General features: G+C 39.0%; 1 protein-coding gene across 1 annotated transcript in view; it reads left to right on the plus strand.

The window, feature by feature from the left end:
- The window catches only part of SYT16 (synaptotagmin 16), a 305,114-nt gene that overhangs the window by 133,481 nt on the left and 145,885 nt on the right, over nucleotides 1-25,748 (plus strand). The window contains exon 3 of the mRNA XM_061429769.1: nucleotides 22,733-22,936. Within this exon, the coding sequence (XP_061285753.1) occupies nucleotides 22,733-22,936 (204 nt within the window). The remainder of the gene's footprint in view (nucleotides 1-22,732; nucleotides 22,937-25,748) is intronic.

Raw genomic sequence — 25,748 nt, forward strand, 5'->3', positions numbered from 1 at the left:
ATTAGAATCCCATCTGTTTTATTCAGAAATTAATTCCAAGGAGGCTTCTTAACATCCACTAAGGAACAAGAATAGGTTAAATGTGCCTAGTTTATTTGAATACAATGATAATTTTGTTCAAGTGTTGTTACTTAAATGGTTGTCAAGTGTGGTCTGAACTTTAAAAAAGGACACAGAGTAGACAGTAGATTTTGTTTTATTTGCTAAGTCTTGTCCAGCTCACCTGTGATCCCATGGACTGTAGTCTCCTCTATCCAGGGGATTTCCCAGGCACTAATTACTGGAGTGGGTTTCTGTTTCCTTCTCCAGGGAATCTTACCGACCCAGGGATTGAACCTGTGTCTGCTGCATTGGCAGGCAGATGCCTCTCTGCTGAACTTCCAGGGAAGCACCAATTTTACTGTTATCCATTATGCTCTTAGCTAAAATGCCAGTAGACTTTGAGTGTTCCCAACAAATTCTTAGTAACAGGGTGAACTTATGTCTCTGTGGACGCATAATTTTCTTAACACAAGGCAATACTTATATCATCTGAGAACCTGGGGATTTAAATGGTCCTTAAATCTTCCTATTTCGAGATGTCCCATGTGCTGCTTGGCCCGTGAGCACAAAGATCTACATACTACTTTTTAGGGTCAAAATGTAAATTTGAAGACTCTTTAGAATAATCCTTTAAAAATATTTAATTGCTTGAGACTGCAAGAAAAAATTTGTTTTGAGGATACTGGATTAGTGAAAAACAGTTCTGTTAAAATTCAGTCTCACTGTGTGGGCAGTTCTGTGAGTTGAAAAAATGTTATAAACAAATCAAAATTATATTTCACTCCAAATGCTCTCCAAATGGATTTGTTTTGGAGAGTTGAAGGAATTTGGGTATCTTTCTACTGAGACATTTTTCCTGTCTTAAGTAGACCTGTGTCTCAATTTCTCATTTATAAAAATATTCTATTTTTACTTGAAAGATAAATTGCCACGTTGATTTAACAACCATTCCACCAAAATCTTGTGTCTGTTCCCTGATGTTTCTACATGACATGCTTTTATTGGGTGTATGTTCCTACTTTGATTATATAGTTAAGTTCAGTGATGTTCTAGTTATATTGAATTATATCCATGCTAACTGATAAATTTTTTTTTGGTGAATGACATATAAGTTGTACACGGCCTATATATCATTTATTTAATTTCAGCAATATAAACATGCCATTAAAATCCAAAAATCCAAAAATGTTGATTGTAGCCTTATAAACCATCAACATCATCTCATTCCTTTGCTTCTTTTTCTGTCGTCCTCCCCACTGGGAAGATGTAGGGAAATGGAGAGATTGAGGGATGGTGGAGAGGAGCTAAAGAGTTCGGGAAACTCAGATAAATGAACAAAGTCTCAGAGATCCTTTGGACCTGTTGGTGCATTTCAACCATTTTCATCCTTAAATGCTGCTTCTGAGCTCACCATCTGAGTATTAAAGAAAAGGAAAGCAAGCTAGCTGATAATTCTTGGCTTCTAGAGACGTGTGAGTGTGTGCATGTGTATGTGTGTTCATGTTCATGCTAAAGGGGGATTTACATTTTAAACATGTAAAGCAGACAAGTTAGATTACTTAATTCTCAGGAGAAGATGGACACATTTCAACACATATATATTACTGTATTAAAGATAGCACCCCATGTATACCCCCAAATGCTGTGTTCTCAAGTGTTTGAGAAATGATTGGTTGCTAGTGACTCCATATGTTGCTATGTTTTATTTTGGAACATGTTAAAATCTCACTTGGGTTTCATTAAGCCAATTTTTTCCCCTATTTTTTGAAAGGCCTATTTTTCCCTTCCAAAAAATTCATTTGAATATGTAGTTAGCATATCCTTGTTAGCTACTACTAGGAAGAAAATTTAAGTAGCACTACCCATTTTCATATATATATATATATACACACACACACACACACACATATATGTAATATTTTATATTTTGTAGTTCTAGAAATATTTAGAGAAGTGGTTGACTATACATGATGGTTGTTTGAGGTTATAGTGCCTAACTAGCCCTAAATTTAGTATACTGGCAAAATGATATGCTTCTAAGTATTTAAGGCTTTGTTCTTTTATTTTTTTGGTTCCAGAAGCATCACTGTAGGAAAAAGGAACATTAAAACTCTCAGTTTAACTTGTTCTTAAATTTTTAAATGACATTTAATTTTGTATTTGGTTGTAAAAGCATGGCTGATAGTATCAGTTCAGTTCAGTCGCTCAGTCGTGTCCGACTCTGCGACCCCATGGACTATAACACACCAGGCCTCCCTGTCCATCACCAACTCCTGGAGTTTACTCAAACTCATGTCCATTGAGTCGGTGATGCCATCCAACCATCTCATCCTCTGTTGTCCCCTTCTCCTCCTGCCTTCAATCCTTCCCAGCATCAGGGTCTTTTCATATGAGTCAGCTCTTTGCATCAGGTGGACAAAGTATTGGAGTTTCAGTTTCAACATCAGTCCTTCCAATGAACACCCAGGACTGATCTCCTTTAGGATGGACTGGTTGGATCTCCTTGCAGTCCAAGGGACTCTCAAGAGTCTTCTCCAACACCACAATTCAAAAGCATCAATTCTTTGGCACTCAGCTTTCTTTATAGTCCGACTCTCACATCCATACATGACTACTGGAAAAATCATGGCCTTGACTAGACAGACCTTTGTTGGCAAAGTAATGTCTCTGCTTTTTAATATGCTGTCTAGGTTGGTCATAACTTTCCTTCCAAGGAGTAAGCATCTTTTTATTTCATGGCTGCAGTCACCATGCAAAATCACCATGCAGTGATTTTGGAGCCCAAGAAAATAAAGTCTGCCACTGTTTCCACTGTTTCCCCATCTATTTCCCATGAAGTGATGGGACCGGATGCCATGGTCTTTGTTTTCTGAATGTTGAGCTTTAAGCTAATAGTATAAATGAGTCTAATTGTACAGATATTTTGAATTTGTGCACTGCATTAAGCTGTATATGGAGTTGTCACATTGGTGTTCAGCTCTTAAAAGTTATATATGGCAGAACCAATACAATATTGTAAAGTTTAAAAATAAAATATAATTTAAAAAAAGTTTCTCATTTCTTAACTTCTTTTCTTTTTTCAGAGAAGTTCTGAGCATAAACTATAGCTCAAGGACCTCAACTCTTATTCCGCCACCGTTACTTTTGAAAACAACTCCTTGTTTTGCAAAAGCTGCTGATATCTAATGCTATAGCTTTTATTGTCACCTCCTTGCCCTGGGACCAAAGGAGTCTGGGCTTGGGCTAACCTTAGTGGTGGACACCCATGCTGCACTCAGGTCACCTCTTTTCTGACCTTGTTCACTGTCCTTTCTGGGAGGATCCTTGGGTCCTGAGGTGGATGGATCCCTGGAGGAGGATTCCCTTCTCCAGGGGATTGAACCCAGGTATCCCTTATTGTAGGCAGATTCTTTACCAGCTGAGCTACCAGGGAAGCCTGTCGACATGTCCAGGCAACCCTAAATTCTTTTTGAAAATGTATTAAGACACAATTGATATATGTTGTGTTAGTTTAAGGTGTACAGTGTGTTGGCTTGATAATTCATATATTGTCATATGATTACCATCATAGCATTAGCTAACACCTCCATCTTGTCACATAATGGATTTTTTTTGTCACATAATTCACATCATGCATTTGGTTTTGTGTGGCGGGAACAGTTAAGATCTAGTCTCTTAGCAGCTTTGAGTCCTGCTGTCTGCAGCCATTGTGTTGAGCCTTAGATGGAGCTGGAATTTTTAAGGTGAACAAGCTTATGCTCAAGTCAGGGACTTATGCTGTATGACCACACTTGAGAACCTCACAGAAACAAAGTCATGCTGCTTTTTATGTACTTATTTTATTTTTTGTAGAAGGATAATTGCTTTACAGAATTTGTTGTTTTCTGTCAAACCTCAACATGAATCAGCCATAGGTATACATATATCTATCCCCTCACTTTTGAACTTCCCTCCCATCTCCCTCCCCATCCCACCTCTCTAGGTTGATAGAGAGCCCCTGTTTGAGTTTCTTAGCTATACAGCAAGTTCCGATTGGCTATCTATTTTACATATGGTAATGTAAGTTTCCATGTTACTCTTTCCACACATCTCACCCTCTCTTCCTCTCTCCCCATATTCACAAGTCTATTCTTTACGTCTGTTTCTCCATTGCTGCCCTGTAACTCGATGGACGTGAGTCTGGGTGAACTCTGGGAGTTGGTGATGGACAGGGAGGCCTGGCGTGCTGCAATTCATGGGGTCTCAAAGAGTCGGACACGACTGAGTGACTGAACTGAACTGAACTGAAGTAAATTCTTCAGTACCAAATTTCTAGATTAGAATATGATATTTATCTTTCTCTTTCTGACTTACTTCACTCTGTATAACAAGTTCTAGATTCATCCACCTCATTAGAACTGACTCAAAGGCCCTTTTTATGGCTGAGTAATATTCCAAGAGAACGCACTGGTCATAGAGACACCCTCTTCCAACAACACAAGAGAAGACTCTACACATGGACATCACCAGATGGTCAATACCAAAATCAGATTGGTTATATTCTTTGCAGCCAAAGATGGAGAAGCTCTATATAGTCAGCAAAAACAAGACTGGGAGCTGACTGTGGCTCAGATCATGAACTCCTTATTGCAAAATTCAGACTTAAATTGAAGAAAGTAGGGAAAACCACTAGACCATTCAGGTATGAGCTAAATCAAATCCTTTATGATTATACAGTGGAAGTGAGAAATAGATTTAAGGGACTAGATCTGAGAGAGTGCCTAGTGAACTATGGACAGAGGTTCGAAACATTGTACAGAAGGCAGGGATCAAGACCATCCCATGGAAAAGAAATGCAAAAAAAGCAAAATGGCTGTCTGAGGAGGCCTTACAAATAGCTGTGAAAAGAAGAGAAGTGAAAAGCAAAGGAGAAAAGGAAAGATAGAAGCATCTGAATGCAGAGTTCCAAAGAATAGCAAGGAGAGATAAAAAAGCCTTCCTTGGTGATCAATGCAAAGAAATAGAGGAAAACAACAGAATGGGAAAGACTAGAGATCTCATCAAGAAAATTAGAGATACCCAGGGAACATTTCATGCAAAGATGGGCTCGATAAAGGACAGAAATGGTATGGACCTAACAGAAGCAGAAGATATTAAGAAGAGGTGGCAAGAATACACAGAAGAACTGTACAAAAAAGATCTTCACGACCTAGATAATCATGATGGTGTGATCACTCACCTAGAGCCAGACATCCTGGAATGTGAAGTCAAGTGGGCCTTAGAAAGCATCACTATGAACAAAGCTAGTGGAGGGGATGGAATTCCAGTTGAGCTATTTCAAATCCTGGAAGATGATGCTGTGAAAGTGCTGCACTCAACATGCCAGCAAATTGGGAAAACTCAGCAATGGCCACAGGACTGCAAAGGGTCTGTTTTCATTCAAATCCTAAAGAAAGGCAATGCCAAAGAATGATCAAACTACCACACAATTGCACTCATCTCACACTCTAGTAAAGTAATGCTCAAAATTCTCCAAGCCAGGCTTCAGCAATACGTGAACCATGAACTTCCAGATGTTCAAGCTGGTTTTAGAAAAGGCAAAGGAACCAGAGATCAAATTGCCAACATCCACTGGATCTTCGAAAAAGCAAGAGTGTTCCAGAGAAACATCTATTTCTGCTTTATTGACTATGCCAAAGCCTGACTGTGTGGATCACAATAAACTGTGGAAAATTCTGAAAGAGATGGGAATACTGGACCACCTGACATGCCTCTTGAGAAACCTGTATGCAGGTCAGGAAACAACAGTTAGAACTGGACATGGAACGACAGACTGCTTCCAAATAGGAAAAGGAGTATGTCAAGGCTGTATATTGTCACCCTGCTTATTTAACTTATATGCAGAGTACATCATGAGAAACACTGGGCTGGAAGAAGCACAAGCTGGAATCAATATTGCTGGGAGAAATGTCAGTAACCTCAGATATGCAGATGACACAACCCTTATGGCAGAAAGTGAAGAGGAACTCAAAAGCCTCTTGATGAAAGTGAAAAAGTTGGCTTAAAACTCAACATTCAGAGCACTAAGATCATGGCATCTGGTCCCATCACTTCATGGGAAATAGATGGGGAGATAGTGGAAACAGTGTCAGACTTTATTTTTCTGGGCTCCAAAATCACTGCAGATGGTGATTGCAGCCATGAAATTAAAAGACACTTACTCCTTGGAAGGAAAGTTATGACCAACCTAGATAGCATATTCAAAAGCAGAGATATTACTTTGCCAACAAAGGTCCGTCTAGTCAAGGCTATGGTTTTTCCAGTGGTCATGTATGGATGTGAGAGTTGGACTGTGAAGAAAGCTGAACGCCAAAGAATTGATGCTTTTGAACTGTGGTGTTGGAGAAGACTCTTGAGAGTCCCTTGGACTGCAAGGAGATCCAGCCAGTCCAGTCTAAAGGAGATCAGTCCTGAGTGTTCATTGGAAGGACTGATGCTGAAGGTGAAAATCCAATACTTTTGGCCACCTCATGCAACGAGTTGACTCATTTGAAAGACTAATGCTGGGAGGGATTGGGGGCAAGAGGAGAAGGGGACGACAGAGGATGAGATGACTGGATGGCATCACCGACTCGATGGACATGAGTTTGGGTAAACTCCAGGTGTTGGTGATGGACAGGGAGGTCTGGCGTGCTGTGATTCATGAGGTTGCAAAGAGTTGGACATGACTGAGCAACTGAACTGAACTGAACTGAATATTCCATTGTGTATATGTACCACAAGTTCTTTATCCATTCATCTGTTGATGGGCATCTAGGTTGCTTCCATGTTCTAGCTATTGTAAATAGTGCTGCAATGAACAATAGGATACATTTGTCTTTTTCAAGTTTGATCCCCTCAGGGTGTATGCCTAGGAGTTGGATTGCTGGGTCATATGTTGGTTTTATTCCTAGATTCTAAGGAACCTCCATAGTGTCTTCCATAGTGGCTGTTTCAATTTACATTCCCCCAACAGTGCAAGAGCATTCCCTTTTATCCACACCCTCTCCAGCATTTATTGCTTGTAGACTTTTTGATGATGACCATTCTGACCTGTGTGAGGTGATATCTCATTGTAGTTTTGATTTGCATTTCTCTAATAATGAACAATGTTGAAAATCTTTTCATGTGTTTGTTTGCCATCTGTATGTCTTTGGAGAAATGTCTGTTTAGGTCTTTTTACCACTTTTTGATTTTTTTTTTTTTTCCTAGCATTGAGTTGTTGGAGAAGGCAATGGCACCCCACTCCAGTACTCTTGCCTGGAAAATCCCACGGACAGAGGAGCCTGGTAGGCTGCAGTCCATGGGGTCGAGAAGAGTCAGACACGACTGAGCGACTTCACTTTCACTTTTCACTTTTCACTTTCATGCGTTGGAGAAGGAAACGGCAACCCACTCCAGTATTCTTGCCTGGAGAATCCCAGGGACTGGGGAGTCTGGTGGGCTGCCGTCTATGGGGTCGCACAGAGTTGGACACGACTGAAGCAACTTAGCAGCAGCAGCAGCAGCAGCATTGAGTTGTATGAGCTGCTTGTATATTTTGGAAATTAATCCTTTGTCAGTTGTTTCATTTGCTATTATTTTCTCCCATTCTGGGGGTTATCATTTCACCTTGCTTATAGTTTCCTTTGCTGTGCAAAAGCTTTTAAGTTTAATCAGGTCCAAGTTGTTTACTTTTGTTTTTATTTCCATTATTCTAGGAGGTAGGTCATAGAGGATCTTGCTTTGATTTATCATTCAGTGTTATGTCTATGTTTTCCTCTAAGAGTTTTGTAGTTTCTGGTCTTACCTGTAGGTCTTTAATCTATCTTGAGTTTATCTTTGTGTATGATGTTAGGAAGTGTTTTAATTTCATTCTTTTACATGTAACTGTCCAGTTTCCCAGCACCATTTATTAAAAAGGCTGTCTTTGCCCCATTGTATATTCTTACCTCCTTTGTCAAATATAAAGTACCCATAGGTGCATGGGTTTATTTCTGGGCTTTCTATCTTATTCCATTGGTCTATATTTCTGTTTTTGTGCCAGTACCATACTGTCTTGATGACTGTAGCTTTGTAGTATAATCTGAAGTCAGGAAGGTTGATTCCTCCAGCTCCATTCTTCTTTCAAGACTGCTTTAGCTATTTGGGATCTTTGGTGTTTCCATTTGCATTGTGAATTTTTTTTTTCTAGTTCTGTGTAAAATGTCATTGGTAATTTGATAAGGATCTCATTGAATCTGTAGATTGCATTTGGTAGTACAATCATTTTCAGTATATTAATTCTTCCTACCCAGGAACAGGGAACATCTCACCATCTGTTTATGTCATCTTTGATTTCTTTCATTAGTGTCTTATAATTTTCTGTGTACAGTTCTTTTGTCTCCTTAGGTAAGTTTATTACTAGATATTTAATTCTTTTTGTTGCAATAGTGAATAGGATTGATTCCTTAATTTCTCTTTCTGGTTTTTCATTGTTAGTATATAGAAATGCAAGTGATTTCTGTGTATTTATTTTGTATCCTGCAACTTTGCTATATTCACTGATAAGCTCTAGTAATTTTATGATACTGTCTTTAGGGTTTTCTATGTACAGTATCATGTCATCTGCAAACAATGAGAGCTTCTTTTCCAATCTGGATTCCTTTTATTTCTTTTTCTTCTTTGATTGCTGTAGCTAGGACTTTCAGAACTATGTTGAGTAATAGTGGGGAAAGTGGTCACCCTTGCCTTGTTTCTGATCTTAGGAGGAATGCTTTCAGTTTTCACCATTGAGAATAATGTTTGCTCTTGGCTTATCATATATGGCTTCTACTATGTTGAGGCCCATTTTTTGAAGAGTTTTAATCATAAATGGGTGCTAATTTTGTCAAAGCTTTTTTTGCATCTATTGAAATGATGTGGTTTTTATCTTTCAATTTGTTAATATGGTGTATCACATTGATTGATTTGTGTATATTGAAGAATCCTTGCATTCCTGGAATAAACCCAACTTGATCATGGTGTATGAGCTTTTTGATGTATTTCTGAATTCTGTTTGCTAAAATTTTGTAGAGGATTTTTGTATCTATGTTCATTAGTTATATTGGCTTGTAGTTTTCTTTTTTTTGTGTTGTCTTTGTCTGGTTTTGGTATCAGGGTGGTGGTGACCTTGTAGAATGAGTTTGGAAGTGGTCTTTCCTCTGCAATTTTTTGAAAGAGTTTTAGAAGGATAGGCATTAGCTCGTCTCAAAATGTTTGACAGAATTCTCCTGTGAAACCATCTGGTCCTGGGCTTTTGTTTTTTGGGAGAATTTTGATCTCAGCAGCTTCAATTTCAGTGCTTGTAATTGGGTTGTTCATAATTTCTATTTCTTCCTGGTTCAGTCTTGGAGGTTTGAACTTTTCTAAGAATCTGTCCATTTCTTCCAGGTTATCCATTTTATTTCCATGTAGTTGCTCATAATAGTCGGTTATAATCCTTTGTAATTCTGCATTGCCTGTTGTAACCTCTCCTTTTTCATTTCTAGTTTTGTTGACTTGATTCTTCTCTCTTTTTTTCGGTAAGAGTCTGGCCAAAGGTTTGTCAATTTTGTTTATGTTCTCAAAGAACCAGCTTTTAGTTTTATTAAGCTATTTTATCTTTCATTTCTTTTTCATTTATTTCTGCTTGGATCTTTATTATTTCTTTCCTTCTACTAATTTTGGTTATTTTTTTGTTGTTTTTCCAGTTGTTTTAGGTATGAAGTTAGGTTGTCTATTTGATGTTTTTCTTGTTTCTTGAGGTAGGATTGTATCACTATAAAGTTCCCTCTTAGAACTGCTTTTGCTGCATCCCATAGGTTTTGGGTTGTCATGTTTTCATTGTCATTTGTTTCTAGAAATTTTTTGATTTCCCTTTTGACTTCTTCAGTGACCTTTTGGTTATTTAGAAATGTATTGCTAAACTGGACATGGAACAACAGACTGGGTTCCAAATAGGAAAAGGAGTTCGTCAAGCCTGTATATTGTCACTCTGTTTACTTAACTTATATGCAGAGTACATCATGAGAAATGCTGGACTGGAGGAAACACAAGCTGGAATCAAGATTGCCGAGAGAAATATCAATAACCTCAGATATGCAGATGACACCACCCTTATGGCAGAAAGTGAAGAGGAACTAAAAAGCGTCTTGATGAAAGTGAAAGTGGAGAGTGGAAAAGTTGCCTTAAAGCTCAACATTCAGAAAACGAAGATCATGGCATCCGGTCCCACCACTTCATGGGAAATAGATGGGGAAACAGTGGAAACAGTGTCAGACTTTATTTTTCTGGGCTCCAAAACCACTGCAGATGGTGACTGCAGCCATGAAATTAAAAGACACTTACTCCTTGGAAGGAAAGTTATGACCAACCTAGATAGCATATTGAAAAGCAAAGACATTACTTTGCCAACAAAGGTTCGTCTAGTCAAGGCTATGGTTTTTCCAATGGTCATGTATGGATGTGAGAGTTGGACTGTGAAGAAGGCTGAGCACCAAAGAATTGATGCTTTTGAACTGTGGTGTTGGAGAGGACTCTTGAGAGTCCCTTGGACTGCAAGGAGATCCAACCAGTCCATTCTGAAGGAGATTAGCCCTGGGATTTCTTTGGAAGGAATGATGCTAAAGCTGAAACTCCAGTACTTTGACCACCTCATGCGAAGAGTGGACTCATTGGAAAAGATTCTGATGCTGGGAGGGATTGGGGGCAGGAGGAGAAGGGGACTACAGAAGATGAGATGGCTGGATGGCATCACTTGACTCGATGGATGTGAGTCTCAGTGAACTCCGGGAGTTGGTGATGGACAGGGAGCCCTGGCGTGCTGCGATTCATGGGGTCGCAAAGAGTCGGACACGACTGAGTGACTGATCTGATCTGATCTGATCTGATTGCTTAATCTCTATGCGTTTGTGTTTCTTACAGTTTTTTTCTTGTAATTGATATCTAGTCTCATAGCGTTGTGGTCAGAGAATATGCTTGATTTCAACTTTCTTAAATTTACTGAGGTTTGATTTGTGACTCAAGATGTGGTCTATCCTGGAGAATGTTCCATGTGGACTTGAGAAGAAGGTATATTCTTCTGCATTTGAATGGAATGTCCTGAAGATATCAATGAGATCCATTTCATCTAACACTTGTGTTTCCTTATTAATTTTCTCTTTTGATAATCAGTCCATTTGTGTGAGTGGGATGTTAAAGTCTCCTACTATTATTGTGTTACTGTCAATTTCTCCTTTTATGTCTGTTAGTGTTTGTCTTATGTACTGAGGTGCTCTTATGTTGGGTGCATAGATATTTACAATTGTTATGTCTTCCTCTTGGACTGATTCCTTGATCATTATGTAGTGTCCTTCCTTATCTCTTGTAATCTTCTTTATTTTAAGGTCTATTTTGTCTAATATGAGGATCGCTACTCCAGCTTTCTTTTGCTTCCCATATGCATGGAATATATTTTTCTATTCTCTCACTTTCAGTCTATATGTGTCTTTAGGTCTGAAGTCGGTTTCTTGTAGACAGCATATATAGGGGTCTTGTTTTTGTATCCATTCAGCCAGTCTGTGTCTTTTGGTTGGAGCATTTAATGCATTTACATTTAAAGCAATTATTGATATATATGTTCCTATTGCCATTTTCTTAATTGTTTGGGGTTGATTTTGTAGATCTTTTTCCTTCACTTGTATTTCTTAACTATATAAGTCTCTTTAACATTGGTTGTAAAGTTGGTTTGGTGGTACTGAATTCTCTTAACTTTTGCTTGTCTGAAAGGCTTTTGATTTCTCCATCAATTTTGAATGAGATCCTTGCTGGATACAGTAATCTTATTGTAGATTTTTCCCTTTCAGTACTTTAAATATATCCTGCCATTCCCTTCTGGCCTACAGAGTTTCTGCTGAAAGATCAACTGTCAAACGTATGGGGTTTCCCTTATATGTTACTTGTTGCTTCTCCCTTGCTGCTTTTAATATTCTTTCTTTGTGTTTAGTCTGTGTCTTGGCATGTTTCTCCTTGGGTTTATCCTATATGGGACTCTTTGCGCCTCTTAGACTTGATTGACTATTTCCTTTTCCATGTTGAGGAAATTTTCAACTATAATCTCTTCAAAAATTTTCTCATACCCTCTCTTTTTCTCTTCTTCTGGGACCCCTATAATTCGAATGTTGGTGTGTTTGATATTGTTCAGAGGTCTCTGAGACTATCCTCAGTTCTTTTCATTCTTTTTACTTTGTTCTGCTCCTCAAAACTTATTTACATCTTTTATCTTCCAGCTCACTGATTCATTCTTCTGCTTCAGATATTCTGCTATTGATTCCTTCCAGAGTATTTTTAATTTCAGTAATGGTGTTGTTTGTATGTTTATCCTTTAATTATTCTAGGTCTTTGTTAATTGATTCCTGCATTTTCTCCATTTTGTTTTCAAGGTTTTTGATCATCTTTACTATCATTATTCTGAATTCTTTTTCAGGTAGTTTGCTTATTTCCTCTTCATTTGTTTGGACTTCTGTATTTCTAATTTTTTCCTTCATTTGTGTAGTATTTCTCTGCCTTTTCATTATATATATATTTTAACTTATTGTGTTTGAGGTCTCCTTTCCCCGGCTTCAAGGTTGAATTCTTTCTTCCTCTTGGTTTCTGCCCTCCTAAGGTTGGTCCAGTGGTTTGTGTAAGCTTCATATAGGGTGAGATTTGTGCTGAGTTTTTTGTTGTTGTTGTTGTTTGTTATTCCTCTGATGGGTAAGGCTGAGTGAGTTGGTAAATCTGTCTGCTGATGATTGGGTTTGTATTTTTGTTTTGTTTGTTGTTTAGATGAGATGTCCTGCACAGAGTGCTACTGGTGGTTGTGTGATGCCAGGTCTTGCATTCAAGTGGTTTCCTTAGTGTGAGTTCTCAATAGTTGATACTCCCTAGGGTTAGTTCTCTGGTAGTCTAGGGTCTTAGAGTCAGTGCTCCCACTCCAAAGGATCAGGGCTTAATCTCTCATCAGGAATGAAGATTCCACAAGTGGTTTTTTATGGCATTAAGTGAGATGAAAACAAATCCCCAAAAAGGAGAAACCAAAGATGAACCCCAGACAAATGGCAATTACAAAATCAAGCAAATACTAATTAAAATAATGGAATATACACAAATACATATACACCCATCAGCAAAATCAAAACATTCCAACTAAAAGTACAGTAGATTGACCTGGTGAACAAAGTAAATAAAAAATTATATTTACCAGTTGAACAAAATTAACTAAAGCACAAACCAGAAAACAAAACTAAAGCAAGGTGCCAAGTGGGGAATAAAGCAATGAAAACAAAACTAACAAATATGTTTAGAGGAAAGGAAAGAAAGAAAATAATAGATATGCAAGGTTAAATAGAGATAGATGAAGAACATTCATATACATTAAAGATTTGGCAACCCACTCCACTGTTCTTGCCTGGAGAATCCCAGGGATGGGGGAGCCTGGTGAGCTGCTGTCTATGGGGTCACACAGAGTCGGACATGACTGAAGCAACTTAGCAGCAGCAGCAAGGGGAAAAGAACTGTAGGAAAGTCAAACAAAGGAATAAATGTAGAAAAAGATAATATTTTAAAAAAAATTAAAAATTACAATTATAAAAAAGAGAAAAGCAAAAAAAGGAAGAAGAAAGAAAAAGAAAAAAAAGGAAAACTCCACAAAACTGGTAAAGCCCAACATAGAGGCAAGGTTTATAACAATAAAAAGTGTAACTGAATATACACATATACATATATACCCATAAGCAAAATCAAAACAGTCCAATAAAAATAAAGTACAATAGATTGACCTGGCAAACAAAGGAAACCAAAAATTATATCTACCAGTAAGAACAAAACTACCTAAAGCATAAACTGGAAAACAAAACTAAAGCAAGGTACCAATTGGGGATTAAAGCAATGAAAATAAAACTAACAAATATGTTGACAGGAAAGAAAAGAAAGAATAGATATGCAAAGTTAAATAGAGGTAGATATAGAAGATTTATATATATTAAAGATTAACTGCAAGGGGAAAAGAACAGTAGGAAAAGCAAAAAAAAAAAAAAAAGGACAAATGTAGAAAAAATAATAGGTTTAAAAATTAAAAATAAAAAAAGAGAAAAGAAAGAAAGAAAGAAAGGAAAACCACAGAACTGCAAAAGCCCAACATAGAGGCAGAGGTTTATAACAGCAATAAAAAATGTGACTGAGGCAAAAAAAAAAAAAAAGCTCAAAAGCTTAATTAAATTTCATAGTGTCAATAAAATCGTCAACTACAACAGAAGTGGAAAAAAAAAAAAAAGGAAAAATAAATCCAAAAGCATCTACAGAATAAGTCAAAACATAAGCATAATGTTTTTCTTAAGTCACTGCTGTTAGAGTCCTTCCCTTGCTGGGAGTCACAGTCTACCTCACCTCCCTAGGATGCCCTCCAACACTGTGCTCATCTCTGGACCTGTTGTGGGGGCAGCTCAGATTCTAATTTGGTCCTACTCCTGTGCTTCTTGCCTCCAATGTCCACAGCTATCTAAACTAGTGCGTCTTCTTTTGTAGGAGCTCTCAATGTGCTATAGACACAGGGTCTGCCTCGTTGATCGTGTGGATTTAATCTGCAGCTTGTACAGCTGGTGGGAAGTTTTTGAGTTTTCTTCCTTAGCCACACTGCCCCTGGGTTTCAGTTGTGATTTTATTTTCACCTCTGCATTTGGGTCGTCCACCAGGGATTGCTTCCAAGGCTGCCCTGGAGGACTTGGGTTTGCCCCTGTGAGGGCCAGGTGTGGAAGTGGTGTAGCTGCTTGGGTCGCAGGGGTTCTGGCAGCACTAGGCACTCAGGGGAGTTGGCAGCTAGGGCAGCAGGAAATATAGTGCTCTAACCCACTCCAGTACTCTTGCCTGGAAAATCCCGTGGACAGAGGAGCCTGTAGGCTGCAGTCCATGGGGTCCTGAAGAGTCGGACAAGACTGAGCGACTTCACTTTCACTTTTCACTTTCATGCACTAGAGAAGGAAATGGCAACCCACTCCAGTGTTCTTGCCTGGAGAATCCCAGGGACGGTGGAGCCTGGTGTGCTGCCGTCTGTGGGGTCACACAGAGTCGGACATGACTGAAGCAACTTAGTAGTAGTAGTAGTAGTAGTAGTAGAAGAGTATGGCAACCAGTATTGGCCGATACACTCCAGTATTCTTGCCTGGAGAAACCCCCTGACGGAGAAGCCTGGCAGGCCACAGTCTACAGTGTCGCAAAGAGTTGGACATGACTGAAGTGACCCTGTGCACATAGACACAAGATTTCTTTTTCCTGTGGCAGCTCTGCCTTCGTGAGAGTTGAGTGTGAAGATGGTGCAGTACAAAGTGTGCAGGGTCACAGACTGCTTTGTCCCAGTATTTTCCAAGCCTCTTGTAGCTGGTGGTCAGAAGGCCTCTTTGGCCAGTATTTCTCCATAGCTCCGCTGTTCAGGCACTTAGAGGGCTCCCTTGCATGGGGTCCTTCTCTGTTGTTTGGTGCGTCAGGCACATAGAGGGCCCCCCTGGTTGGGGTTCTACTCTGTAGTTCAGTATGTCAGGCATTTGATTGGCCTGCCTCAGTTCAGCTGCTGATGCTGGTGTGTGGGGAGAGAGGCTATGGTGATGGCTCCACCGCCCTACACGTGGCTCAGTAGTATCGCCTTGCTTCCATGGCTGCCTGGCTTTCTTCCACAGGCATTTCCCACCACAGTCTCCTCCCTCACATTCCCTCTATCAGTCTCTCCACAGTCAACAGCAGCCCTTACCCTGGGATTGCTCCATGATCCCTAAACTCCAGCTCCAGCTGCTGCACCTTCCGGGGGATATACATCCCTGTCCGGGGTAAGTATGGCTGTGGCAAGGACTGTCTGAGTCTCATTCTATTTAGGATGCCAAAGATCAGCTGTTTGACTCTCAGCCTTAAATGTTTCTCCTCTGACTCAGACTTCTACAGGGTCGCAAAGAGTTGGACATGACTGAAGTGACCCTGAGCACGTAGAGACAAGATTTCTTTTTCCTGTGGCAGCTCTGCCTTCGTGAGAGTTGAGCGTGAAGATGGCACAGTGCAAAGTGTGCAGGGTCACAGACTGCTCTGTCCCAGGAGTTATGGCCCTATCAGAGTCTCCTCCAGTTGCCCCGATGTGGAGATCAGATCCCTGCTTCAGTTCCCCCACCTGCTGAGGGCAGGTTCAGCCCTTCTAACACTCTTGTTTTTCTCCCTACTTCCTTCCTCCTACCGAATTTTGCGTGGTTCTGTATATTCTTTTCCGCTGGTCAGGTCTGAAGGTGTATTCCTGAGGTATCTGTGGAGAGTCCACGTCCACCTACTCCTCTGCCATCTTGTTCTCTTCCGATGCTGCTTTTTAAAGGGATAAATGAAATCAAAATGGTGCGATGGAAAATAGGACTGTCAGGTTGATGGCTACTCAAGGATGGTAGAGGTGTTTAAGTGAGTAGAGTTTTAGATTTACTTCAGGCTTTCCTCTTTTTTTTTTTTTTTAATGAGATTCCTTACAATCTTCAGAGCAGTGCCAAGAAAGTTTATTCCTGAGAAATTACAACTTTACTCTTTAATTATTTCTGTTATCATCGCTCAGTTATTTCTGATTTCCCTGCCTTAGCATTTTGTTAAGTCAAATTTCAGGTTCCTCTTATGTTATATCTAGTACTTGTGAGTCAGATGGCTGCAATTGTCTAGCCTTCTTTTTTTTTTTTTTAACCTTTTAAACAACTGTGGAATGAAATGTACAAACATCCATAGACCATGTGACGTGCAGAGGCCTCTTTGTTCATATCTTTGCATGCACTGTATTCTCCTTGAGCCACTGCTTGTGAACCAACAGGTGGGGCTCTCCAGTGGAACCTGAGAGGTATATTTAACTTTGAGGAAGTTTTCAATATGAACTATGTGACCGAATTTCACAGCCATCTGATTTCCAATTTAGTAATTACTGGAATAATTAGATGAGTTACTCTGCAGATGGCAGTGAAGTTTCTTGACATATGTGCCCTTGTCATCTACAGCAAATGATACATGTAATGCTTGTTCTTCATCATAGCATTTGTATATATGGAATGCAAGATGACTTTAGACTTTTCTGCCAAAATCCCTTATTTTGTTTAGATTCAAACTCAGAGGCATCAAACTCTCTGGCTTTGACCAATAGAACTGTTGGCTTGCTGTGTTCGGTGTTACACATTGATGCTAGAGCTCTGCTGATACAATTCCCATACTCTACAATATTCAGACTTTATTTTTAATTCTAAATTCTGAATAATAAAATTACACAATGTTTAAACATGAAGAAAATCACTTCCAAGCCAAATCTCAGAAAACTCATGTTTCTCATGTTTCTTCCCAGTCTTTACTAAAAGACTGGAATTGAAGCATCTTTTTGAGATGAAATTCATATTCCATAAAATTCACACCTCTTAAAGTGTACTGTTCGCTGGTTTTAGTATATTCACAAAATTGCACAAGCATCAGAACCATCTCATTTCAGAATAATTTCATTATCTCAAAAAACAAAACAAAACCCATACCCATTTGCAGTTACTCCTCATTTCTCCCTATTCCTCCCACTATCCAGCTAGCTTCTGGAAACAATTCATATACCTTCTGTCACCTTGGACTTGTCCATTAGACATTTAATACAAGTGGGATCAATTACACAATTACGTGGCCTTTTGTCAGATGTTTTTCACTTAGTGTAGTTTTTTTAAGTTTCATCCATACTGTAGCATGTATCAGTACTTCATTTTTTGGTGGAACAATATTCCATTGTATGGATATGCCACATTTTATTAATCAGTGCCTGGACACTTGGTCTATTTCCACTTTTTTGGCTATTATGAATAATGCTATGCACTCTCATTCACAGGGTTTTTTTTGTGAATGTGTGTATTTTCAATTCCATTGGATATATACCTAGAAGTGGAATTGCTAGGTTATATTTGTAATTTTAAGCAATTTTTAGAGAGGTTAGTTTGTCTGCAACCCTGGTTAAGCAGTTCTTACAAGTCTGAGGTCACTGCTAACTTCTCAGTCATTTCCTTGATACTCTACTCATGTAGAAAGTATTGGGCTGGCCAAAAATTTTGATCAAGTTTTCCATAAGATATAAAAAAAACCTGAACAAATCTTTTGGCCAACCAGATACATACACTAAACTATAGTTTAATGTAGCATTTGGCTCCCAGTCTTTCATGCACCTCTTCAGACTTCCAATTAAGTACCCATAAATACACAGAAAAAGATTAAGTTAAAATTGATACATTCTGAGGGGAATATGAAGTCTCATGAAATAACCACACTCCTTGAACTAAGTTTTCCTCTGCTTTAGCTACATTTGTGCTTATTCCTAGTGTTCTTCACCATTCAACTCAAAAGACTATCTTCCACTGTCTGCCACTGACTCAGATATACAGCGTTTACAGTAGTGAAGTAGGTTGCAGCACACTTACACCTATTTAGTTAAAGGAAAAGTGTAGGCCATATTTGAGATCTGCTAGGATACAGAAGGAAAAAAAACCTAAAAATTGGTAACTAAAGAAATAGTTCCCTCGTTTAAGACAGAAACATGAACAATTGGCACAAATTATCAGACATCATTGAAGAAAATTCTTCCAAGCTTTAAAAAAGTCATGGATATGCTGCTGAAAAGACGAGGTTCTAGGGAAAATCAACAAAAGATTCCATAAAAAGTCACATTCCGATAATTTTTGGTGTTAAAAGGAAAATTAAATTAAAATTTTGTATTGAAAAGATTCTAGACCAAAAAATTCTGTTGCCGGTACAGTAACAAAAGGTAGCTGCAGTGTCACTTTCATTTATGAAACATTAAACATTAAAAGTTAATGCCCTGATGTCTAGATAGTTTTGAGGAGAGAAACATTTTGGTAGCTACCTAGGAATTTTGTACCTACCCATAGTTTAGTCACTGCTACAAGAATGATTCCTAACAAAAATACTTTCATCTACAAAAAGCAGAGTAATTTTGAATAATACAAGAGCTTTCTCCCAATTCTTTCTTTCATTTTTGGAGATTTATATCAAAACTCCTTATATATTGTCTTCAATCTGGAATTTGTGAATATTTTTATATTAAATGCATTGATATAAGATAGTATCTCAATGTTGGTAAAAACAGTTAAGAAAATATGAGAAAAAAATGATAGGTGGTGAGTTGCAACATGATCTTTAAAAAACATTTTCCAATATTTTAAAAATATTTTACTAAATGCATGAATCATTTTTTCTTTAAGTCTCTAAAAAATAAATAGAAGTTTTTATCTAGAAAATTTTTTTACAAGACAGTAAAGGTAAAATCAATACAGACAATTAGTATTTGCCCAAATATCAAAATGACTGGAAGGAAGTACATAAAATCTTAACTGTGGTTGTCATCGTCTTTTTCTATATTTTGTAGATTTTATGTAATATGCATCATGTTGTTTTATAATGGAAAAATACAGTGTATTAAAAAAATCAAGATTTAGTTTCACTAATGAATGGCATTATAGACAATAGATGAACCCAAGCCTGGATCTGATATAAATCATATCTTATGTTGTTAGTGTTACTGACCTACTTGAGGCATATATTTTCTTTCCATGTATCAACATGTCATAGCACAGAAGAATTCAATATTTATTTAAGCATCAAATATGTATCATGCATCTCCTAGGCTAGCTGCTGAGAGCACATCGGGTAACTGAGGCAAAGTCCTTGTTCTTATGAAGTTGAAAATTTAACATTTGAAAACACTTGAAAAATCTATTGAAGTCTCAGTGGGTGGAAACTCATAGTAGAAGCATCCAGCCTGGTCAAGAGGAACAAAAAAGGCTTTCAGAGGAAGTCTAGTATCAGTGTTAGACAGTAGAGAGTGCACAGTCATTCCATGGATTTGAAATAGTCTCTCCAAAGGTCTGGAGGTGAGCTATGTTTGGGCAACCAGAAATAGATGAATATGATGGCAACAAAGAGTTTGATGCTGGGGAGTGATGAGTGATAAAGGCTAGAAACAGCAGCTAGGTCGTGAAAAGTCTCACAAACCAAGATGAGGAGTTCAAGTTTTGTCCTATGGGTGATGGGAAGCTGTTGGAGGGTAAATTAGTTTCTGAGGGTTAACATGACATATTACCAAATGCTTGACAGCTTAAGACAACAAATTTGTTCTCTCACAGTTTTGGAGGCCAGAAGTCCAAAATTAGGATATCAGCAAAATTGATTCCTCAGGAATCTCTGAGAGAGTACCTCTTCCAGGGCTCTCTCCTAGTTCTTGGTGGCTGCTGGCAAGCCTTGGCATTCCTCAGTTGGCTTCATAACTTCAATCTTTTCTCCCATCTTCACATGGTCATCTTCTCTCTGTGTTTTCTCCTTTTCAGTGTCTTTTAGGGATACTTATCACTGTATTTAGGGCCCACCCTGATCCTGGATAATTTCATCTGAAGATCCTACCCTAATTACATTGCAAAGCCCTTTTGTTTTAAATAATGTCACATTCTGAGATTCAGAGTGGATGTCTCTTTTGGGGGTCACAATTAAACCCACTGCAGAGGGCTTTAGTGGGGCAATTGAACAAATCAGACTTATTTCAGAAGGATCAGTCGGGCTGCTATGTGGAAAAGGGATTTGTGGTGGGTAAGGCTGGGTACCTGGAGATCAGTGGGAATCTGGGTAAAGGATCCTAGAGGCTTTGGAGGTAAGAAAGTGGAGGTGAATGTAGGGTACTCTGAAGATGGTCAGTTGTGACTAGGAAAAAGCAGGGCTATGGTTGAAGAGAGCATATGGTGGCGAGGAAGGGCTCTTAAGGATGGGAGACACACAGTGAATTTTTAATGCAGGTGAAAACAATATGGTATCTACTAAGGGAAGTAGTTGAAAATACAAGAATTGGTGGGAGGGGGGAGATAGAGATGATTTTAAGTGTAGTTGATTTACAGTGTTAGTTTCAGGTGTACAGCAAAATGATTAAGCAAAAATATACAGACATATTCTTTTTTCATATCATTTTCCATTATGGTTTATTATAGGTTATTGAATATAGTTCCTGGTGCTATACAATAGGACCTTGTTTTTTAATCTATTTTATATGTAGTAGTTTGTAGCTGCTATTCTCAGGCTCCTACTTTATCCCTTCCCCATCCCTCTGGGATAATTAATGCAAGAGAGGGAAAGGGGTGTGGAGCACAGCCTGTGTACAAAGCAACACATCCATCTCATATTTGATTGCCCCTAGGTATTTTAAAAGGTCTGCGAAGCCGATAATGATGCTACTGAGGAAGATGTTAGTTCCTTTTTGAGAACTGTCTATGTGCTAGGTGCCATACAGGTTATTTTCCGTGTGTTTTATATTTATTGTCTTCTTTTATTACTTAGAAAACTGAAGCACAGAGAGGTTAAATAATTTGCTCAAGGCCACACAGATAATAAGTGGCAGATTGTGATTTCTTCCCAGGAGGTGTGACTGCTGAACCCATGCCAGTAAACGTTGCTACCTGTGTTACCTCTAGAGGCAGAGGGAATAATCAATGCATGCATACTTTTTAAATTCACAATATATGTTGGTTTTGATAAGCAGGCACTATTATCATTTTGCAGATTACAACGCTATTTTTGTCTTGTTTGTTCTTTCTCTGGCTTGCCACTAAATTGATTTAGTGAGGCAGTGCCATTTATTTTCTTTTCATAGGAGTTGGGACTGGTTTGATTCATCCTCTCTCTCTTTATCTGGAAGGTAGCACAACCTGGATATTATCTCTTCATATTATTAATCCACATATTAAACCTGCTCAAGGATTAAAACTACTCTCAGGAGAGTCATTTTCATAAGCTTTCACATATACCCAACTGCCTTGAATAACTCTTCCTGACACCTGCTTTGTGATTGATTCCTTTATACAACTTGATTTTTGGATTTCTTTATGAAATGTTGTCTTTACTCAAATGACATTTCTTTGAAGGAGTCTTTTCTCAACCTGAAACTAGCTCTGACCTTTCTGTTCTATGTACCTCACAGCTGAACTCAATAGCTGGGACTATGGACCTGGGGAGCACAGAGTCATTTAAAGCTTGGGAATTTTTTGATGAGGAAGGGACAGGGGAAGATGGAAATTTATCTTCTAATAGTCTAAAATATTAGCTTTCAAAATATAATTCTAATTTATAATATGGATGCACAGATTAGGAATTTTCTTGTCACCGTTGGTAATCATCACCCTCATGTGTTGCTTATTTGAATTAGAAAAACCATATCCAGGAAATGACTTTCCTCCAATTGCTAATTTGACGGATGTATGTCTGCAACTTTGTCTTGTGTAATTAGTTTTTCTAAGATTTAGGCAGTTGTATTTTTAAAAGACTTGCTTTTATAACACTGGTCAGCCATTTCAAGCTCAACCCATTTGACTGATATCTAATAGCTTGCATGCTTGATGTTGAATATTAAGCAAAGGATAGGGGCTAGAGGAGTTATATTATAGGCAGAAGAAGCCACATGTGTAAAGGAATGGAGGTCTGTCATCTAGGAACCAGCCTAGCTTGATGCACCTGGCAATAGTCCTTTTCCTTTCCCCTGTACACAGTTCTGGGATGCCAGCAGGTCAGGACTTGTAGAGTATCTGGCATTCTAATAATTGTGAAGATTCCAGATAACTTTGATCAGTTGTTAGAACTAAAAGGTGGTTCACTTGGTGATATTTTTTCCTTTGTGTTCTCTTGCTAGTCCCTCCCGAGGCCATCGGCTTCTTGTCTGCAGCTGGGGTCTTTCTTGTTCTTCTGGTTGTCCTCTTCCTCTTCATCAACAAGAAGCTGAGTTTCGAGACCGCAGGAGGCCTTCCATGCCTGGAGCAACGCGGGAAGAGAAAGCACTCTAAAGACAAGACTGGAATCTTCGAAGGGCCAGGTAAGCATTATGCTTCGCAGTCTCCTGAGCTTGGCATTGGCTGTGGTTTTGGTCAGGGAAGGAATGTCACTGTTCCTGGATGGACCCCATTAAGAAATCACACATGAGCAGTTTAGCAGCTGCTGTGGTGGCATGATGAATGGACATTACCAAAGAATACATTAGCTTTAGGAAAGTAATGCTCTCTTTAGGGTCCAAAGAGCAGATGGGAAAAGGCTGACCACCGCTTCCCGTCTTCTTAGCTTTTTAGATGTCTGTGTTGAGTTTCCCTCTGATTAATGCTTGAAGGAAAAGGAAAAAAAAAAAAAAAAAGGATTTTGATTGACAAGAGCCTTGATGTGTTTTGGTTTCATTATTTTGGAATGATATTGACCCTTCACTTTGGTTTGATGTTTCTGAGATTTTCAGTGCTTAGGGCCATTCCCCATCGTATGGCAACAGTCATTTTTCTAAAGGGAGATTTTAAGTTCATTGAATCTACTACACCATTTACTAACTTCCTTCCTTCAATTTAATGGGGAAAATAACACACTAAAAGAAATAATTGGCTTCCAGCTCTTAAAGAACATATTCTATTTTCAATTACTGAAGGATAGAACTTTGTGATACAGAATGTTATCACAAAGTGATTATAATCACACAAAAGCTGGACGTTTAAAGATAGTGCTCTTATTTTATAGGTAACCACTTGGCTTAAAAAAAAAATTGTTAGTCTGATTCTCTCTCTTGCCCTCCATGGCCCATGGGTGGGGCATGACAGAACTGGTGGAGGGACAGTCTTACATTAGGTTTTTGAGCTGGGGCAAGGCCTTGAGGAAAACAGCCCTTAGCTATCCCACAGCCTGGACAATATTTGATTTTTTGATATGGTACCTTATGTAGATATGGTTTAACTTGTTCACTTTGTTATAATAAAAGGCATAATTTAGGAATAAATATGTATTAATTACCATTACTTTAACAAATTACCCCCCACAAAAATATTTATTATCTTACAGTTTCAAATTGATGAACATGGGGCTTCCCTGATGGCTCAGATGGTAAAGATACACCTGCAATGTAAGAGACTGGGTTTGATCCCTGAATCAGGAAGATCCTCTGGGAGAGGAAATGGCAGCCCACTGTGGTTTTCTTGCCTAGAGAATTTCATAGACAGAGGGTCCTGGTGGGATACAGTCCCTGGAGTTGCAAAGAGTTGGACATGACTGAACAGCTAACACTTTCACTTTGCTGTCATGTATTAATTACTTATTGCTTTAACAAATTCAGTTCAGTTCAGTTCAGTTGCTCAGTCGTGTCTGACTCTTTGCAACCCCATGAACCGCAGCACGCCAGGCCTCCCTGTCCGTCACCAACTCCCGGAGTTCACTCAAACTCACGTCCATCGAGCCCATGATGCCATCCAGCCATCTCATCCTCTGTCGTCCCCTTTTCCTCCTGCCCCCAATCCCTCCCAGCATCAGAGTCTTTACCCCACAACAAATATTTATTATCTCACAGTTTTCAAAGTTGATGAATATGGGGTTAGCTTAGTTGAGTGGTTATTACAGATCAGGGTTTTTCATGATGCTGCAATTAGAATGTCAGCTGCAGTCATCTAAAGGCTTGATTGGGGCTGATGACCTCACTTCCAGGCAGAAGGCTTTAGTTGCTATGTGAACCCTCCGCAGAGCTGCTTGAATGTATTTTTCACATGGCAGCTGGCTTCCCCCAGAGTGAAAGATCCAAGAAAGGAGAGCAAGAGGAAGTCAGTTTTTTAATGACCTAGTCTAGGAAGGTCATTCAATACCTCCTTCACCACATTCTGGTCGTTTACTAAGTACAGTCTATCTTCAGGGGAAGGGGGATTAAGTTCCACTTTTTAAGGAAACAGTATTGCCGGGGGCCAGCCCCAGCTGATCCAGGGAGTTCGAAGCGGGGACTGCGTTGGCGAGGATCAGGGTACAATAGCTTCAATTAGATATTAATTAGAGATGTAAAGAGTAATAGAATGAGGATAGCTCAGTAGGAAAATTCAGTGCAGAAAAGAGGCTGAGTAGCTTGGTGTACGCGGGAGACCAATAAAACTTCAAGACAAGAAGCTTGCACCACTTACGTAGGCCGCAGGCGTCCTTCCATTCTCCTGAAGGAGAGGAGATACTGAGGCCTTCCCGGTCGGATCTTAGAAGCCCAGGCATAATTAGTAAGCATGGCAGGTTCCACGCTCCAGATGGAAACTCAGCCAGAGTTTGAGAGAGAGAGCGACATAGGGAGACCAGTATTTCGAGAAACTGATCCCAATTCTTTATTTTCCATGGTCTACTTTTATACACTGAGATGTTTTGCAAAAGTCACGCGGGGTCAGCAGTCCTGACTTTTATCAAAGTCAGGTGCTTCATACAAATGTATACAGAGGTCTTAGGGATGTTACATCATCTTCTGGCCAGGGGGCCTGCTGACAATTTATGACCCTCTCCTTGTGACAGTGGTCAGTCAACCAGGACACTTATTTCTCCAGGGGTGATTATTCTTAAAACAGATGCCACCCAAATAAAGGTACATTCTTATAGGGTGAGGGTATAGTGGGTTTTAGTTAAGGAAAGAATTTACTTAGCCTAAGGTCTAACGTGATTTATATCAAAGGTTAATATTTATTTCTTTTATATATTCATTAATGTGTATAAGGGCAGGGGATGTGGAGACTTAGCAACAAACATTGGCTCAACAAATGAAAAACTCTTCACCAATACGATTTCTAATCAGCCCACTATACTTATACTAATAGTTTTCTAACTTTTCTAAGGAACCTGTTTTTAGAAGGTTTAAAGCATCT

The sequence above is a fragment of the Bos javanicus genome, chromosome 10 (genome assembly GCF_032452875.1).
Source record: "Bos javanicus breed banteng chromosome 10, ARS-OSU_banteng_1.0, whole genome shotgun sequence".
NCBI lineage: Eukaryota > Metazoa > Chordata > Mammalia > Artiodactyla > Bovidae > Bos > Bos javanicus.